Genomic DNA, 19,895 nt, shown 5'->3' with positions numbered 1-19,895 from the left:
AGTATTTATTTCTCCAGCACAAAATAAAACCTGTTTGCAGGGTATTGTAGCTAATGACAGGATGGATAAATCATGCACCTGCAGAACTCCTGGTATACAATAGATATAACATTGCAGGAAAGAAATCATAGGTTTGATAAATGTCCTAATCCCACAGTGAGGTTTACAAAAGCATGCAGGCCCATCCACAGGAGTTAGCTGTAGAGTGGTACATTGGGTAGCTTTGCAGGATTTATAGAATTCTTCCCAGTGGCCAAATGCATTTCATAACCGCATTGCATTCAGTCAAGTAAGTCTTTTGTGGACATGAAGACTTGTAATATGCATGTGATGCTGGAATCAACATTTTGCCTACTGCAGCTGAGGAAAGAAATCTGACTTCTTCTCATTTGGTAGAATTGTAGAAGTGATGTTGTGCCACGGACATTTTTTGGTTGCTCATAAGCATGCCTCTTCCCTGGTATGTGAGTCTGGATTGCACTCACTGGTTAGTTGGAGACTCGCTTACATTGTCAGCCAGCTGTTACTCTTGGGATTGTCTAAAAAAAAGTTGTATATTGCAGATCTAGTGTGAGGAAAATCATTTTGTATCTAAGACAGTGGTTGATTTATTGTTCAGGGAGTAATTCAATATACATGTAGTAAACAGATACATCAGAAAAAACATTAAGATACTGCAGAACATAGTGAAACATACCTTTGGGTACTGTAAAAGGGGAAGGAATTCAAGTGTTAATGAAATAATTATTTTTCTCCCCGAACTATCAAAAAATAATGAGTTTCACAAAAGATCTTGGCTGTCTGTAAAAAGTTCCAATTTAGCAGAAAGGTAAATGCTAAAATCAGTCATTAATCAGTAAAGCTCCTGAACTTGTGTTTCAGTCAGCGGTACATAGGTCCACATAAAAAAATAAGATGTAGGTAAAAGTGGTTTGTTGACTTACAGCAAAACTAGTACAAGAGCCCTCTGTACCTGGGAATGTGATCCTAGGAAATGCACTTATCATGTTAAAATTTTCTTCAATTTTTGCAGCATCCCTTTGTGTCCTCTATTTTACCAAGGGAATGCTGCAAGTCCCAAATACTGGTGTGTAGTTTGCAGAAAAGACTTCAAGAGTGGCGACTGTCATATATGAGAAAGGAATTCTTAGGCCTTGTAAAAATACTACTCTGGAGATCTGCCAAGATCAGACTCAATATGATATGTTTTGTATGTAATCAACAACTTTCCTTAAGATTAGTGTTCACCATTAGACTTTCTTATCTGGCACAAATCCTCCCCTTCAAGTTCATTGCCTCTGTCAGTTGTGTGCTCAACAGCTCCTGGTGGAAGAAGATCCTTTTCTCCAGTCACTCCGTACAGATGAGCTGTATGTGCATTCATAGGACTATTGGACTGAGTGATTATTTCATATGGGTGACTTCTTTAGAAATCAGAACTATGCAGGTCATCTGTGGCAGGGTCTTAACCAGTGCTATCTTGCCAGAATTTACTGGGAACACTCAGATCATGCTCATCTTGGGTTAACATAATGCTTCACTACTTTAAACTGTAACCTGGGTGTTGTAAAAAAGGCTGGAGTAAATTTAACAGATGCCAGTGTGTTTTATTTTCAGAAAATAATTACTTAATGACCTACCATTACAAGGTCATATTCAATGTCCTTCTGAGGTTGTTATGACTTAAATTTCTCACAATAGATTGACTAAATAATATTCTGAACAGAAGAAACTTTGACATGCCCTTACTCCTTTCAAAGTGAAGCAGGTGGAGGAGGAGGGAAGAGGAGGGGAGTCAAGATATTCACTGTGTTCAAACCTAAATTAACAGTTTAAACTAGACCAATAAGAATCCCATCTAACAACATACCTTTTAATCCCAGTGTACTTTTAACAAATAACCTAACAAAGATAAACAAACAAAAAAATATCCTTTGGAAAGTCTCCTTTCACTTTCCCTTCTGTGGAAGGAAGACATACAAATGAGCAGTCCAGGAGCATGAGTGTCCCCATTCCCTATGGCTGGGTACAACACGGGTAACAAAACCAATACAAGTTTCTCTTATGCATGCAAAGTTCCTTTTCTTATTCTGGAGAAATCAGTTTGAAGCACAGGAGCATTTCTTGTGACTTTTACTTGGTCTTTGCACTGAGCTTGCCTGCTGAGATACTGGTGGTGGTAATGCTTTTCGGGAGGTGCATATGTGCAGAAATCGACTGAAACCCAGCGGTCTCTTGCCTAGAGAACCATCGGGTAACAGTAACTTTTGATTACACACAGGTCTTCTACACAGGTCGTCAAGAGACTGTCACTGGCCTGTCTCTTGTTACTAATTCTCTGCCCCTTGGCACTGACGTGGAAGATAAGATGGCAGAAAACCAGGCTCTTCATGGCCTCTTCCTCAAACTGTGAAGGCCTTCATTTTTTCAGCTCCTGTGCTCGCTCTCTGTAACTACAAGAGCGATGTTTCATACTTTGCCCAGGAAAAAAATGCTCTTAAGATTCAAGTAACAGTTAAAAGTACAACATGAATTACAGTGTTGAGTCACTGGAAACGACAGCAATTCTAACCAGAAAAGTGTGAAAAACATATATATTTTGTTTTCAAGCCATAACTCTGGGGAAAAATAACAATGAGTGGCAGACTCCTTTTCTAGAATACATTCCTCAAGAGTTATTTAGATAATTCGGGACCTATCCTAAAAAGTCTCTCAGTTTAGCATTCCTATTGGGCACCAGCTCTAAGTAATTCAGCTGCGCAGGTTGTGTCCTGCAGGCCTGGTTCCCTTCACCCTGTTCGCGGGGGGCCTGCTGAGCAAAGCTAGCCCACAGAGAGCATTCCTCTCCCACCTACCGGGACGGGGCAGATGGACTGCACACCCTGGGTTTTGGCATGATGTGGGCTAGCGCTCAGCACGCTTGGATCCACTGGATGAGCTATAGCCTTACATGTATGCCGAGATATGAAATATAGCCTCCTCATTTCTCTGCGGTTTCAGTGGAATGCTATTTCTCTCAGTTGATCCTGTTTTTCCAGGTACAGCGTATTGAGTTTCAATCCCGTGTCTGGAAAAACAATGTTTCTCTTAAATTTGGTCATGTCTCTGAAGTTTTTTCATAAAGTTGTGAGACAAACTTGATAAACTTGAAATCTGCAGTGGCCAAATATTAAGAGCTCACTTCTTACTGGAACAGATGGAATCTGGTTCTAGACTGTAAAAGATTTGCAAGCTATAGTGAAAGATTATGTTGGGAACAGTAGCAGCACAAAATTCCTCTTTCCTGCTATTAAAAAAACCCTGCAATATCTTCCATGTTTAGTTTTCATAACAACCCAAAAAGAAAAAAACACCCTCACTCTTCAATTTCATAATTACCACAATCTTTAAGGTCTCTCAGGTGGATTTTGTGATGAATTAATTTCAGATTTGGTTTGCCAGTTTCATATTTTCTCTGAGCAAGAAAACAAATGCATCATTTTAACTCATGCAATAATGTTCCAGGGCAGCTATTTTCATTTCTGACTTTTCCAGGTTATAGGAAAACTTTGATTTCTATGGGAACAGTAGTATTTTGTAAACCATCCAAACTTTTAAGAGCATAGGGCTGTGCTTTGCATCATGGTCTGATCCAAATACAGGCATATAGAGTTCCTGCAAGCAGTATCTCCAGAATGGCAGTTTCTTTACTTGGCCTTTCCCAGCTCCTGTAATCATTTTGACATCGAAAATAAGGGATGTCAAATCCCTTGAAGGGATAGGGGGAAGAGGGTGGACACCCTTTCAAACACAATTCCTTTCACAAAAAAACCAGAAGATGCAGCTGAAGACAGAACCACTGTAATCAAAATCCAAGGGACTGGAGACAGCTCAAATTGTGTGGGCTAAGAAAATGACATCATAGCTCTGGGAAGTTGCTTTTAAAAGATGAGGTAGTGGGAGGCTGAATTCAGATGTTATTTACACCTCTTTAATCCCACTTGCTTTTTTTTTTTTTTAAAAGTCAATGCAAGTATAGAGGTAACATAGAGCAGAATATTTGAGCCTCTCTCTTCTTTTGGAGTGCCAAAGCCAATAATAATCACAACATTTTGGAATAGTTGGCAGAAGGGTGTCTGATAGATGTAGTCAGTCTTGCATTTGACATGATGTAGAATTTCAGAATTAGCACATATCTTTCCTGGTAGTTTACTGCATGATGATGCTGTATTGCGAAAGAGTGGAAAGCACGGGTGTGATGACATGAAGACTAAGTCTATGTCAGAACTATTTATGTTGCTTAATGTCCTAGTCAAATGGTGTGCTTTATTCACATACAAATATGAAGGAGTGGCTGCTAGTTCTTACATCTACTATAAACTGCTTTAAAAGTTGGAAATGTTGCACCAGTCAAAAATTTTGCCACCATTTAACATTTGCACAGTGCTTTGAAGATAAAAAGTGCTCCATAAATACTATGTTCTATTTTTTCCACTGTTAGACTTCACACATCAGCTATTAAAAGAACTAAGAACTGAAAGCCGTTAAGCTCAAGAAATAGTAATAATACTAATAATACTTTGCACTTCACTCATGCTTGTGTCCAAAAATGTTCAAAACTTTTACAAGCATGAGGAAAAGGTTAGCCTAGAAGTTTTAAAGTAAGCCAGAGAAATTAAGGCACAGGAAAAAAAGGGTCCTATTTTAAAATATGCTTAGACATTCAAATTTTACTGATCTCAATTTTAGATTGCATCAGACCTTTAGGGTATGAAGGTACTGGAGTGACTTATTCAAGGAAAAGAAAATTCTCCCCTAACTTTGTAATACTTGTTGTTTCTGGCAAAACATAGCAAGGAGGGCAACACTTCTTTTTTGTTGTAATCTGATAATTTTCTGCAGAAGTTTTCTGAGGAAAGCTGATTAGGTTGTCCCAGGAGTGGCAGCAGTAGTGTACCATTGACAACCTAAGAGATATAAATAAGACAGGGTTATGGGGAGAGGTAATACCTTTTATTGGAGGAATCAATAGAGTTGGGGGAAATAGGTGCACTTTCAGATCCTGAATTAAAAGCCTGTGTGCCACAAGACCTGCTAGTTTGTGGGGGGTTTACCTTTGCTGGCTGCCAGACACCCACCCAGCTGCTCTTTCACTCCCCCTCCTCAAGAAAATGGGGGCAGAAAATAAGATGGGAAAGCTCATGGGTCAAGATAAAGACAGGGAGATCACGTAGCAATTACTGTCACAGACAAAAACAGACTCAACTTGGGGAAATTTAATTTATTGCCAGTTAAAATAAGTTTGGATAGTGAGAAGCAAGGACAAATTAAGAAAACACCTCCCCCCTGCCCCTTTTTCCCAGGCTCAGCTTTACTCCTCCATTCCTGACCCTGTGCCCGCTCCCCAGCCCTACTGGCACAGGGGGATGGGGAATAACAGCTCCTCTCTCCATGCTTTTCCTCTGCTCCAGTGTGGGCCATAGTTCCTTCAGGACATATCCACCTCCTCCAGCATGGGATCCTCCACGGATCCTGTCCCGTACCTGCTCCAGGTGGTCTGTCCAGGGGCTGCAGGGGAGCCTCCTCACCCTCCTCCTGCTCTCCCCCGGGTGCTCGCAGGGATGTTTCTCACTTTTTTCCTCACTCCCAGGCAGCATTTTGTCCTTTCTTAAATATGTTTTCCCAGAGGCACCACCATCTTGGCTGAGGGGCTCAGCTGTGCCCTGCAGTGGGTTGGTGGGAGCCAGCTGGAACTGGCTGTGTCTGGCACGGGGCAGCCCTGGACTCTCTTCACAGAGGCCACCCTGAACCCTGCACTGCCAGCACCTGGGCACCTGCCCCCAGTGCACCATTTTTCCCTCCCAGCTCTGGCAGTTGGCCCAGCTTCTTTCCCACAGGCGCCTCTGCACTGAGGTGGGAAGGCTGCAGAGATGTGCAGCATTTTGTTGTTCAGAGGACACCTTGAATTCAACATGCTGACTTTTGGGGTCCCTGATCTCACATCTTAGCTCCCCAACCACCCTAGATTAGAGCCGTGAGGTGACCAGGCTGTCCCAGGACTTCGTGACTGGCAGTGCAGATGTCTCTCTTCTCTGGATGACAATCTGGATAGCTTCAAGACTTCAAAGGCAATTATCCTGAGAGTGTCTTTGTATATTGACTTTTGTTTTGTTTTGTTTTGTTTTTTTTACTGGAGGTAAGCCAGCAGAAAGAGAGAAGCTTTTATCAGGTCAGAAATAGTAGCCCCCCTACAAAGCCATTCAGAGCAGAGGGCTCTCCTCGCAGGGACCTCCCTCCCACAGCCGCCCAGCCGCCCCGAGGGGCAGCGGGGTACATGGGGTCTTGCTTCCTGCCTCTGCATCCCAAGTGACCTGCACGGGTAGGACCTATGTCTCCCCTGAGGTGGGAGCTGCATGGAGGAGGAGAAAGGGGGCTAGCACGTCTCTCCTTACTGTAGCGGAGTTTGCTGCCATAGTGAAAATAATCAGTTAACAGTTATCACAGCTGACAATGCATCTTCACATCCCATCAGCCACAGATATTTTCCACTAGTCCATACAATGCAGACCCATCAGAAATAATAGGAAGGAGCGAAATTATTGTTAGGATACAGCAGCTCAATATTCACAGAATATTCGGCCAGTGATGAACTCCTCAAGAGGAGTTCATAAGCAGCCACAGTTGAATACCTGATGTTTATAAAGGGAAGAAATATACACGAAGTACATTATGGCTAAAAACCTACTTGATCTGTCCGAAACAAAACCTAGCCTTCATCTCTCATGTAGAAGCAAGTCTACTAGCGCCCAGAAAGAGAGATTTGTCTTTGAGGAGCGATCTGCAAGATAAGTAAAACGTCAAAGAAAAGAAAATTCTGTTTCTGCTCCTTGGGGAAAGAGGGTAAAAGGGGAAGGAAAAAAAAAAGAAAAAAAGAAAAAAAAATTAAACCCCTTCAGTTTTTTTCTAGCTGTAGCCATAGCCTCTTTCCTTTGATTTGTCGTGATTTAAATTCATACAAAAAGATTTATTTCAAATAAGCCCCTTTAACTGTAGGGGCAGATTTTTTTTTCCCTAAAGCCTTTTGTAAGAACAAAGTAACCACTTGTCACACACAGTGACTAATGAGAGTTTAGTGTGGGTTTTAGTGTTCATTCATACGCTTTGTGTTCAGCTAGTCGTAAGTTAAATCTTTAGAAATCACACCACAGGAATCCTTCGCTTAGGGGTGGGGGCGGGAGGCGAATCTGTCGAGATATTGAGAACTGGTGAGCGGAAACTGCTCTTTTCAGGCTTCCTAATCGGTGGCGCAGGAAATAAACACATGCAGGAAGTCGTTTGGCCTTTTCTTGAACTTAAAGTTTATACAGCAATTGATAACCGAGGCAAACTTTGTGTACTTAAACTTTTGAAAATTAAATGAAATAAAGAGGGCATGTTCAGCCGATGCCAGTGTGGCCTGTAGTTTCTACAGCCAGCTCATCTAAATACAGTATTAAAAATTGGAAAGATTATACAGGGTATATATTTTTATAGCTAGAATGTGTCCTTGAAACCTTTTTGTATGTCTTCTCTCCGTCCCCTTTTCCTTCCATTTCACTAATCCTCTCCCAATGAAACAGAGCTGAAGCATTGAAATGAAACTGAAAGTCATGTTTATGAAGCTGTTTTCTCTGCTTCTGCATCAGACTCTGCTCTTTCATCCTTTCCCTGACCTTCTCATTTATCTTGTAAGCACTTTGGGGTAAGGACCATGTGAAACACCTTGTTCGATGGTGGCCCATATTGATATTTGGTTAATACTACATATATCGTGTATAAAAGTTGTCTTTGAAAGGAGGGTAAAAATAAATGAAGCGTCATTCTTGAATATAGCTTTTGAAATTGATAGCATCAATTTACTAACAAGGACATTTATAAGCATTTCTAAGAAATATTATTTGTGTTCATATTTCTCAAGCTTTCACTGTATTACTAAGGTCACTGTGAATTTAATGCTTTAAAGAGAACAGTTTCAGGTTGACAATAATTACAATTAGTTGGTGTAAATTTGCATGGGATATTGAGAACACCTTTGCCAATAAAAAGCAAGCAAGCAGAACTCAAATGCAGAACAGAATATGGAGGAAAAAGTACATTTGCATGTCTTTGAAGATCAACCTAAATACCTGCTAAAAATGCATCCACTTCTAACGCATCTTCTACTCTTTTTGAAAATTGATTTTTTTTCCCTGCTCTAATAAACCACCCCTATCAGCGCAAGCATTTATTAGGAACATTTTTTATGAAACGAGGACTAGAAGCAGAAAACTGCAGTTAAAATAAAATGAGACAAAGCCAGAAAGAATGAAAGTGAATTACATATCCATAGTCTGGGTTGCTTTCAGATGAACTTATTGAATTAACTTTAAAAAAAAAAATAATTTAAGATTTTTTTTTTCCTTCTGCATTGTATGTAATTAAAAAATGCCATGAAGTTTCATAGTCTGTTTAGAAGGTTACATATTTTAAATGTAGGGGTAGCTTTGTGAAGGCTTGGCCTTACCTAGCCACTAGATGGGATTTCAAGACTTCAAGAAATATATCTAAACATTGGCTCCAAACTGCCATTTACTGTAAAATGGACATAGCTGATCAGGAGCTCAATAAATGTCAATATTTAGTTCATTATAATAAATAAATAAATATGGAAGTTTCAACTATTAATCTTGCAGGATTGCACCCTCTACACATTTTCAGAACATCCCCTTATCGCTATCACTGATCCATTGCTCATTTGATTTACATCCCAGTCTGAAGTCTAACAGTCATCAGTCTTTCTTTTGGGCATTACAGCGACATAGCTGTTTCACTGATATCTTTGGAGGAATTGATTTTTTGCTTTTCCCAGTTCCTTACAGGAAACATTCAAGTTTGCTCCAGACTGTGTGGCAGTATGTATATGCACAATGATGATATGTAGCTGCGTTGTTTGTGTTCTACCCTAAAAGCTATTTTTACGTTGCATTTCTTTCTTTTTTGATAGTCCAGCTCCACAGTGAGAACGTACCAAAACAGTAAATCGAGAGTGACCATGAGCCCTGGCTTTAGCTCCCAGTGGAATAGCAGCCAACCTGCTTGGAATACATACACCTTTCCAAGAGCAAGCTTGCACTACCAGTCTCATGCTAGCTACACCTACTGTGCTGGACATCCTGCTGTAAGTAACTATAACCTTTTCTGCAGTTACCTGAATGAGCTGTATGATTCCCCGGGAGGTGGAGGCGCTCAGGGACTGAGAGTTCAGCACATTTCGCCAGTGCTCTTTGTGTCCCACAACAGTCAGGACAGCTCATGTGTGCTAAGTCTAACTCTAGAAAATATTAGAATGAGTCTAAGACATAAGCAAATGTGAAAGTTTCATGGCTCAGTAGAAATACATATATTTTTGTACGTTCAGGAATCCTTCTCCTTGCATGAAATGAATGTTGTGTGCCTGGGTTTCAGTGTCAGGGATGTGGGCTGGAAAGCAGTATTATTGATGGCTTCTTTTCTGTTTCTAGTGAGTCTGTTAGATGAATGAATTATTCTTTCTATTTCAGAGATTTTAAATTGTATGGATGAGTCAGTGAAGGAGGGCATCTCCTCATTAGATTTGTTAATATTCACTACTTTATCATTAATGTGATCAGTAGTGAACATGCAATCTTGTTGCTAAGCAAAAACTACTGGTCTTCTGTAATTTGCATGAACTGGTGGCCAAAAAGAATGGGGAGGGGTGCTCACTGTTGTTGTGTGTTTTAATTTGACAACCATGAAAGGGTCACAACTGAAGGCTGATGGTGGTTTTTGTCGTATTGGTGTAGCAGACTGCTTATAGCAGAGCCCTTTCATTCTTTTAGTTTCTGATTCTGAAAGACTCTGAGAGAGTTAACTGGGGAAGACCTCGTTAGTGCAAGCAATCTTCCTTTTTTCCCACTCTACGCTTTGTTGTTTTAATGTTTGGATTTGAACTTAGCTTTGGATATTGTTAGAACTTCTTAAAGGACGTACTATCTTAACATCCTGTCATGTGTATGTAATGAAGTTTTGCCATCCTATAGTGAATTCCAGTAGGAAAATAGGGGAAAGTGCAGCTTTTACTCTGAGGGGAAATTGTGGTATGCAATCTTATTGCAAGATCTTTGTGATTTGATTTAGATCTGCTATCTTACCTGCCAACAGACTTTTGGCCAGAAGTTTGGGTTAGGAATTGTCTCAAGCATTAACATGGTAATTGAAATAAAGGAGGGGAATAAATTTGTAAAATCTTATCTCTTTTCTGAGGTGGTGAGATCTCAGAATGAATTAAACATCTCTATGGATTCTGCTGTTAGCTCAATTCCATTACGGTGTCATTGAAAATGATAAAAGCTGTTGTGAAGGAAAAAATGGTATTTGGCATCGGAAGAGCACAGATATTTTCCTCGTTTAGAATGATGGCTCAAAAAGAGTCCCTGTACAGCTTAATTTAACTTAAACTGTGGATATTCAAGTCATTAACTGCTCCTTAACTTTGATCATTTAGAATAAACACTACCCTCTCTGTGAGTCAAGCTTTGACTCTACTAAGCAAAAGAGCATACAAGAAGAATGCTATTTTTCCTGTAAGATGGTTTAAAAATGGAGGCGTCTTTGTATCCATATGAATTAAAATGTCAGTCAAGGCACGGGAGTCTTTTTTAGGCTAATCCCACACTTCCTCTTTCCTTTGTTTAGACTAAAGCTGATGGTACCTCAACTAGAATTGCTTTACCTGTACAATATTTGTTTTCGTTGAGCACCTTAATATGTAGTTGTTGGAAACGATACTTCAATCTGGAAGTCGATTTAGCTGATTGCTGGTAAGTTGAGATTTCAGAATAGCCAGAGTTGCATAAACCTTTGTGCAAATGAGAAATGCCAAAACCAAGTAGATAAGTACAAGATAAATAACTAAATTGTTCAGTTAGTCCTGCCCTCAGTGTCCCTGGGTTCAACTGTTTAGAAAACTTGGCACATTTCTTGGCTCCTGCTCATCTGAGGAGCTCTGCTGAAGTGCCACTCAGCAGATAACTGGACTGATTTCCTAGGCTGGTGGTAAGAAGCTCTAACAGGTTAGCTGCCATTGCAGTGCCTACCACTGTGATTGCATACTTCTTCCATACCTTCCCTACTTCTGCACGCTCTGAGGGTGAGGCCATAAGCGGGGCCCGGGCAAGGCACTCCAGCAAACTCAGCTCCTCCCTCCTGCAGCATCAGATGAGGGTCAAGTTTTCCAAGAGAAAACAATGCCTTAATATTTGCTTGAATATCTGTTGCAGAGTATATGATAAAGTTGGAATTAGTCTGGTTCCTGTTTCTAACTTAGATTTGTTTAATCTGGGCCCAAACCAACAAACACTTCTATGGCAAATGACAACAATAAAAGCTGGAAACAGAGGAGCTCCTTTATTCGTGAATCTTCCCAGTGTAACATGTTCAACTGGATATTTACTATACTTTAGAGGATTTCATTTGCCCTTATCTGACATAGGTTCACCAGAACAAGCTGTAGGTTTTATTGCTGTATGAAGCTGTTTCTGCAAAACTTCCCACATGGAATACGTCTAAAGATTGTTGTAGTTTCTTGACGCTTTGGAGGCTAACAAACTTACAAGCGCTTTGCAAGTTCACGGCAGACAAATGTCAGGGAGTTGGATCTGGCCTTGAAGTACTTAAAGATATTAGTCTCTGGAGAGAGAGCCAAGAGAAAAGCTTTGGATTTCTCTACTGTTTGGAGAAAAGCTGAAGGAGACAAAAAAGTTTCATGTTAATTGGGCCAAATGTAACTCAAAAAATCCTCTAATTCATTTTTTTTCTAAATGAAAGAAAATATATCATACAAAGTGCAATGTTAAGAGACCCTTATGACTCTGGCTGGTCCTGAGAAATATGTCTGAGCCAAAGGTGGGGTTTTTATTTCATTTTATCTGAGAGCACACTCTGCATTTCTCTTCCATAGTGCCACAATCGTTGATTAAAAGCAGTCTTTCCACCCTAGGAAAGAAAAGAACAGGAAGTTTGTTTAAACAGAGTAATTTTTCAGCTCTTGGAGTTATCTACGGGAAAAAAAGGCTGTATATCATCCCAGTCAACAGTGCAATACAGTTTTTGAACAAACAAGACAATGCTAACTTCTCCTAGCTATATGGGGAGGCAGGATACCCTGTAGGATCTGTGTATACTAATATGAGTGATAACGTAATAGATGGCCCTTACAAAGTATATGACAACTTGTTTTTGATAGTAAGGGCTAGAAATTCCCCTGGCATTCACATGCAGAGGCTTGCAGCCAGAAAAATACAGCATGTAGTGCTCAGAATAGGAGGAGACACCTAGCCATCTAACATGCTTTTCTCTTGAACTTTCTTCACACGAGGAAGATAAAAAGGAAGATAAAAAAATAGTCAAAGTAATTCTGATTATCCCCACTGGGCAGGATAGGCACAGTCCTTTGAGCACTTTCACATCTGTGTAGGTTTCCTACCCATGCTTTTTCCAGTGTCTCAAAGACTCACTTAATTTCCCTTTCTCCACATTTTGCTGGAAGGACGATAGAATTTCAGCAGATCTTAGGAAATCTTGTCCAGTGAATGAACTCTGACAAATGACTACTTAGATTGTGCTGTAATTTAAAGAAGTACATGTGTAAAGTGGGCAAACAAAACACAGATCTCATCTGCTTTTGACTATTTCAGTTGAAATTGTAAGGGAGTCTCTTATGTCTTTCTTGAATATTCATGTAGCAGTCACAGATATCTGCCACGCTCACTTATGTAGATGTCAGTCCTTACTTATGAAGGAATTTGGCAATGTGATACTCTTTGATGAAACACAGTACTGTTGCAGACTGAGTTGCCCTGCAGGGTTTGAAACCGTTGCTGTAGGCCCATGGGACAATGAATTTAGTTGCATGTATTAATTTCTTCATGTGCATACATCTCTGTAGCATATGTGATGTCTTTGCATTCCTTATCTAGATATGCAACTCAGCATATGTAAGACTTTCTGCTAGAATCTATTCTGCACTCTAACAGGATTTGGTCATGCTCCACTAGATCAGTGACAGCTTTCAAAGCATGATTGGTTAAATCTGTAAAGTTATTATTTGGAGCTCTACAGATAATGTTTACAAGCTGTTACATCTGAGATGTCATATGTGGATCAGACAATCAGTTTGCTTAGCAGTACTTCTGTGCCCATTCCAACAGTCTGTCCCCAGACTTCTTTCTGCTAACTTCTTTAAATGCGTGATTGCTTCTGAAACTATGCTGTTAGTGGGAATGTGCAAAGCAGAATTCAAAAAAAAGTGACACAAAGCTCTATGAGACGCTACTGGCCTTCTTTCACTCACTCCTCTGAGCCCTAGTAGGATCTGAAATCTTTAATCTTAGGAATCTTAAGACCCAGTAGAAGGAGCTATAACTCCTTTTACACTTTCCCGCTGACAATCCTTGGACAGAAAAGCAGAAAGGGAGCAAGGCTGTCACTGTGGACAACACTAATGGAAGTTCCCACTCACTGTCAGCATGACTATGCAGAGTCCATCGGAAAACTTTCCAGGGGCAGGTAGGTAACCCTCATTGCTGATGACAGAACTGCAGGACTGCAATATTGCACAGCTGTAATGCTTTATGTAAACTGACTATTTTGATCATTACCACACAAATTGGATTAACATCTGTACTGAGCTCTCAGTGATTGACTTTTTTAACAACTTATTTTGTATATATTTATAAAATCAGAAAACCTGCCATTTTTATGTGATTAGATAATACAATGTTTAGGGACCACCTGGGAATGTGAGACGCAATTATGAAATTGTATGTATACATATATATCTAATGGCTAAATTATTAGTTTGTGTACATATATTTATGTACACAGATCAAGTTTTTGGCTAAAATCCTTGCAGAATGACATAGAAAGGTTCTCAATGCAGGGCTGGTCTTGCATGTCAATCTCTAGTCTTCTGATGTGATCCTGTCATCTGAAATGTAAACCTAGTTAGGGAACACATTGTTGTAAGTGTGATATCCTACTCAAAATCGGTTCTATAGCACAGAAATAAGACTGACAGAAGCAATATACCGATACATGCCAAATTCTTAAGATAGACCATGAATGATGTGACCATACACTATAATGCAAAGATAATGTTTTAAGAAGCAACTTTCCTTAAATCCAGGGAGGGTTCAATATTTATAGCATGGCTGTCGTATTCAAAACAAGCCTTTATTTCTCTAGAAATATAAGTAGAACAGATCAGCACTCCAATTTATTATTTTTTTTATACCAAGATCTTTCCAGTGAATAATTCTGTTGCACCTCTTTTTAGAGAATGAGACAGTGCTAAGAGTTAAATTCTTATGCAGTATAATACTGTCCTCTATCATCACTGATTTCCAAGATATCTGTTTAAACAGAAGCTGTCACTTTCTGTTCTGGCTTGAGCCTCCTGCCTGATTCATTTTGTAATGTCACGAACAGTGGATTGTGGATTCATGGAATAGAGCTGGTCTGATTAGAGATGAAGAAACTTCCTTTTACACATGCACATCCTTATAATCAGCAATGATGGGAAAGGAAATAAATAGTACAGTAGGCATGAATTGGAAATGTCTCTCTAAGAACCTCTCAATTTCACTTGAAGTTCTGAAATCTCAGTTTTCTCTGTCCTTAACGTTAACCCATTCTTACCTTCAAGGGCCTTTCATGTGAGATTGCTCTCTACCATTCTGCAGCCAGTATTTCTTTGGTGCTACTGGCTGTTGTCATTATAATAGCCACAGGTAAAAAAAATGGAAATGGGTCCAAAGAATCATACACTGTTGAAGGACCATTGAGCAAAATGTCTGCTACATGACACTTTGGTCACAGTCTTTCAGTATATAAAGTGTAAGGGATGTATTTTGATCCTCTAAAGATGGTGATCACTTTACAGAGCACTGTCATAGCCCCAGCTTCAGAAACCCATTAGTTAATCTGGGGAAAGCTCAAGTGTGGGCTGGAGAGAGGCAGGCAAGAGAGTTCCCAACCAGGAGAAAAAAAAAAGGTTTATCACCAGAAGCTATTTTTTGTAATTGCTGATATGTTCCTTATGAAATACTGCAAGAAGAAGTGAGGGAGCAAATGAAAGAGGCAGTCATTAAAGCGAGAATGAAAAGGATGACATCTCCGTTGCTGGGTGTCACTTGTGGTATAAGAGAAAAGCTGCACCGGGTAGGAGGAAAGTAAATGAAGAATTGTGGAGAAAGGAATATTTTTAATTGACAAGATGTTGTAGCTATCAGGTGCTATGAGTAGCTTAGTGATCAAGTGCAAATCCATATGCTAACTGCTGACATAAATTATTTATTCTGTTTATCTATTACCTCCATCTACAGGAACAGAGCCTCAAAAACATGAACTTATTAGGCCGCAAACGTAAAACACATTTTCACTGTGGCTTGGCTTCTTTGGAGAAGAGAGGGTGGAAATTTCAAACCCCCAAACAAATATGTCTCTTAATTAGCTTTTCTCACCATCTGTGCTTACTTATAGCTGAGGCAAGCGGTACCAGTGACTTGTGAGATTGCTTTCAGTGCTGCCTCTTTAGGCCAGCTTTTCAAAGCAGCAATCACATGCAGTTAATTCCGATCAGATCAGCTTATCAGCTCAGTTCATTGTAGCGCTTTCATAATCATTCGCGTGTGACAGCCCATTAAAACTTGGCCAGGCCTTTAAAAAAAAAATAAATAAAAATCACAAAATCTACGAATGTGTTTTACATTCAGCCTTTGAGGTATCCAGCATATTTGTTTTGTGCATTAAGCTTTGAAATTGAACTTCTGTGAAGGGTTGTAGGGAAAAGTCGCCAGTAATATAAGACTTTAGCCAAAGTAGTTTACTGTATTTTACCTCAAAGAGTAGTTTTATTTATAAATATATATATCTGATGCTATGATAATTGTGTTAAATGCTGTCTATGGCTCTGCTTGGCTCCTGCAAAGGTACAATGCTGTGGATGCAGCCCGCCAGACCCAGGAGGGCTAATGTGGTGTGTGTGAAAGGCCACTGCCCATGCGTGGTTCAGGTTGACCAAGTGAGATTTTCCTTTCTGGAGGACTCTTGGTGGATGGCAATTACAGTTTGAAGTTGATTGCCCTGGTCAGAAATGGCAGGGCCTCTCAGAGTGGAGAGTACTGATAAGACAAAATGTTTCAACTGACTTGCAACAAATATTTTTAAAAAAGTCTGGGGAAATGGAGAAGTTCCACCTAAATTTGAGTTTGGAAGTGTTTGGTTTCAGAATTCTGATTTTTTTGTGTGAATGTTGTTTTAATGTTATTTTTTCCTGTATCCACTACTCATTCACACATCACATATATTATGTCTTGTTATTCTTTCTCAACAGATTAATTCAAGAATGTTGTGGATTGATATTTGTTGATGTCTTTTATAGATTTGTCTCTAGCTTGTCTTTTAAGAGAAAAAATTCAAATTTTCCACAAAAACCACAGGACAAAATATTTTTTTCTGAACCACTAATATTAACAAGATTGGAAAAAAATCCTCTGTATGTAACTCTTGTGCATTTATTTTCAATAAGAAAGATTTCTTTGTGGAAAATGTAATTGAAATCTTTGAAATGACAAAAAATACATATAGATATATATCCACAGTATTGGTAAAATATGTAGTGCTGAAAAGTTTCTCACCACCTCCTAGTGCTAATAAGGTCAACCGTTTTGGAGATGGGAACTTTTTGTTTACAAACAAACTCTATAGGAATTTTCTTGCTGATTCTACGTTTTTATTCTTGCGTACTGAAGTGGCAGATACATGCAGAAAGAAGGTGTTTTTGAATAGACTTGAAAAATACAAACCAGATGCTGCCTTTTTTCTTTTCTTTTTTTTTTGAAAGAAGGGAGGAAAATTCCCTAAATTTAGACTGTAAAATAGACTTGTAGGAGGCAGTAAATACAGATCTCAGTAAATGTCTATAATTTACAGCTACAGATATATATCTACCTATACATATCTCTACATGTATTTGTGTCTGCATTCATATATGTGTGTGTGTCTATATATAGATGTATATACGTGCTTCTAATGTTTATTTTCGTTTTGGTTTTCTGCTTTAATTTAGCAAATAGGAGGTCCATGGTTCTAATTTAGCTTCTCCATTACATTTTCAGTGAGCCAGACAGGTTGTCTTTGGGATTTGTTAGTAAAGGTGAGGAGTTCCTCAAGGCTCCAGAGAAAATCCTGGTATTAGGGCTTGAGAGTAGATGCTACAAACTGCCAACCTGTCACATGTTTTGGAGACACCTGACACTTTTTGAAAGACTGATTATTTCAAAAGGCCAGCAACTGTGTTGCTTTCATTTTAAATAATTAACACGCTCAGGAGACTTCCTTGTTGTATTGCAGCCCCCAAGGGTGAAGAGTTTTGGACTAGTCTGAACAAATACTGCTTCAAACAATTTTGCTGATGTAGTCTTTCTCTTCTCTCTTAATTTGAATTGGGGGTATTGATTTAATATAAACCCACCCAATTTAGGGAAGGCATAGGGGATGAAAATTTTCCTTTTGCACTTAGACCTATCTCCTTGCCTTGAGACTTTATTTACACCAGTCTTGCAAATGGGATGATATTCAACAGCACTGTCAACAGCGACTTCTGTTTACAAAGGGAGCTGGAAGAAATGCATGTCTGTGGGAAATACTGATTTGTCAAAATTGAAATGTTCTTTTGATGAAATTTCAGATTTTTTAGCCTTAACAAATTTCAAATGTTGCTTTACTGGAAACCGAAATGCTGACCAAAGATCATTGGTCCCTTGCTGTTTTCTAGCATATGTTTCACCAGCGATTTAGACACTTTGTTGAGAGCACATGATCTGAAAAAGACCAAAATCCTAGAGTTCCTTGCATGGCCACAATTAATCTGCTAAGCAATCTGAATTTTGATCTTTGTCACCTTTGTTGAAATGTTTGCTGTTGCTTTTATTAGCTGGGTTTCCTTTAAAAGAAACACCTTGGGAGATAATGTGATCTGTGTGTCTGTCTTGGGCCTGTTTTCCAGTCATTTCTCTACTTTTGGCGAGTGCCAAGATGAAAGTTACTGTGGGAGAACTTACACTACGTTGGGGAGACTGGAAGCATTGTGGAAGGTGTTCCCACAGGACACATGAAGGAGGGAGCTGTAGTTTTTGAGAGGGAAAACAGAAATCCACAAGAAACCAGGCTTTATTTTTTTCTGCTACTCAGGGAACAACTCATCACAGTGCTCTCTTGACCTTTTTCTGGATAAGGACTTTACTGACCTCAGAATTGTACCAACATACTGTAAAAGAAGGCCGCTGTCCCAAAGCACGTAACTAGATGGGACAGAAAGTAGGAAGGGAAGCAGGGGCACTGAGAGAAGGGATCCTACCCAAGGTCATGCAGCTGTTGAAGGAAGAGAATGGCAGTAGGCTTTGGTTTTCTCTAATTCCAAGTTGGTGCCTTATCTGTCAAACCAGGCTCTTTTTCTGTATTTTTCCAAGTATATAACTAGAGAGTGTTTAATTTTGTTCTAAAACCTGTAACTATAAGGCGATGGAGGTGTTTCCTGAAGACCAAAACTTCTAGCTGAAAGCAGGTATGGTTAGTTACGTTCTTTGCTTTTAACCAGTGTCTCTTCTGTGCTGTATCAGGTTCTCATTAAGGATGTTAAATACAGACATTTGTGCTTTTGGGAAAAAGAGATATGCTTCCTGCAAGGGCACCTCCCCCCAAGGCATCACTCCTTGTTTCTTTGCTGTTATTTTATTTTGGGGGCTGTCAATATTTTAGTATAGTTTTCCATGGTGTTCCTCTTTATAGCTGCAAGATGGACTGCTGGGATTTTGTGAAATAGACTACCTTTAGGTTCCACAAGGAGCAGAATATTTTCCATTTGGTCCATTCATGTGCAAATGCCTATCTTCCTTGGGTATACAGGCAGCTTCCATGCAAGAGGAAAAAATTTGAAAGGGCCTGGAAATATCACAAAGATCTTTGCGGAGATTCTCTACAGCATTTTCACTTTTCGTGCATTTTTCTCAGCTTTTTAAGCATTAGCCCTTTGGCATGGTCAGGTGCTAGGAATCTCCTGGCACCAAAGGCAAATGCTCTGTCCTTCTGCCCTGGTGACCCTTCCTTGGATGTCTGCCAGCATGGCTCTGATGAAACCAGAGCCAGTGTGGACCTCTCTGCCAAGTACTTGCAGTCAGTAAGAGCAAAATTCAGCCTTTATATTCAGCATGGTCATAAATTCTCTACGGTTGGACTCGATGATCTTAAAGGTCTTTTCCTTTAGGAACCTAAACGATTCTATGATTCTATGAAACAATGTGAAAGTTGTCAGGAGATCCAGGTTGTGGTCTGTTCCAGCATATTCACTTCTGCTCTATGCTCGGTTCTACTAGTGCATCTCTGTGTGGTCTTGGAAAAGCCGTGCGGCTTTATGTGTCCCCCCATCTTACTTTATTTCTTCATTTGTATCATGTTAATGAGAAAGTTTGCCCACAAACACTTAGATGTGCAGCTGATTTTTTTTGTATTGTCAATGATTTATTTAAAAAGTAGGCTCTTTTAAACTTCTAGAAAGCACCTCAATTTTTGCTTTGTTATCAGGGTAGTCTTTCTTTGATTGAAAACTTCCCCTTCTTCAGAAGCTGCACTAGTAGAAATCCTCATATTGTATACAGCTGGATGAAAGGTTGCATTGAGTTGTTTTCCTACCAAACTATAAAGTGATTTTCTTTTTAAATCTTCTTTTCCATTTGGCCGCTACTTAATGTCTTTCGTCTGCTTAAGGAGGACAGGTGCAATTATTCACCTTTGAGTCCTGGGAAAGAAATTGTAATGCA

The 19,895-nt window shown here is 39.5% G+C and overlaps 1 protein-coding gene across 1 annotated transcript in view; it reads left to right on the top strand.

Moving 5' to 3' along the window:
- RBMS3 (RNA binding motif single stranded interacting protein 3) overlaps window positions 1-19,895 on the top strand; it is a 711,100-nt gene that overhangs the window by 211,849 nt on the left and 479,356 nt on the right. The window contains exon 3 of the mRNA XM_050891487.1: window positions 9,002-9,175. Within this exon, the coding sequence (XP_050747444.1) occupies window positions 9,002-9,175 (174 nt within the window). The remainder of the gene's footprint in view (window positions 1-9,001; window positions 9,176-19,895) is intronic.

Source organism: Gymnogyps californianus, chromosome 2 (genome assembly GCF_018139145.2).
Source record: "Gymnogyps californianus isolate 813 chromosome 2, ASM1813914v2, whole genome shotgun sequence".
In the NCBI taxonomy this organism is placed as follows: domain Eukaryota; kingdom Metazoa; phylum Chordata; class Aves; order Accipitriformes; family Cathartidae; genus Gymnogyps; species Gymnogyps californianus.
The sequence above is the reverse complement of the archived record's forward strand: the minus strand, read 5'-3'. Positions and strand labels throughout refer to the sequence as shown.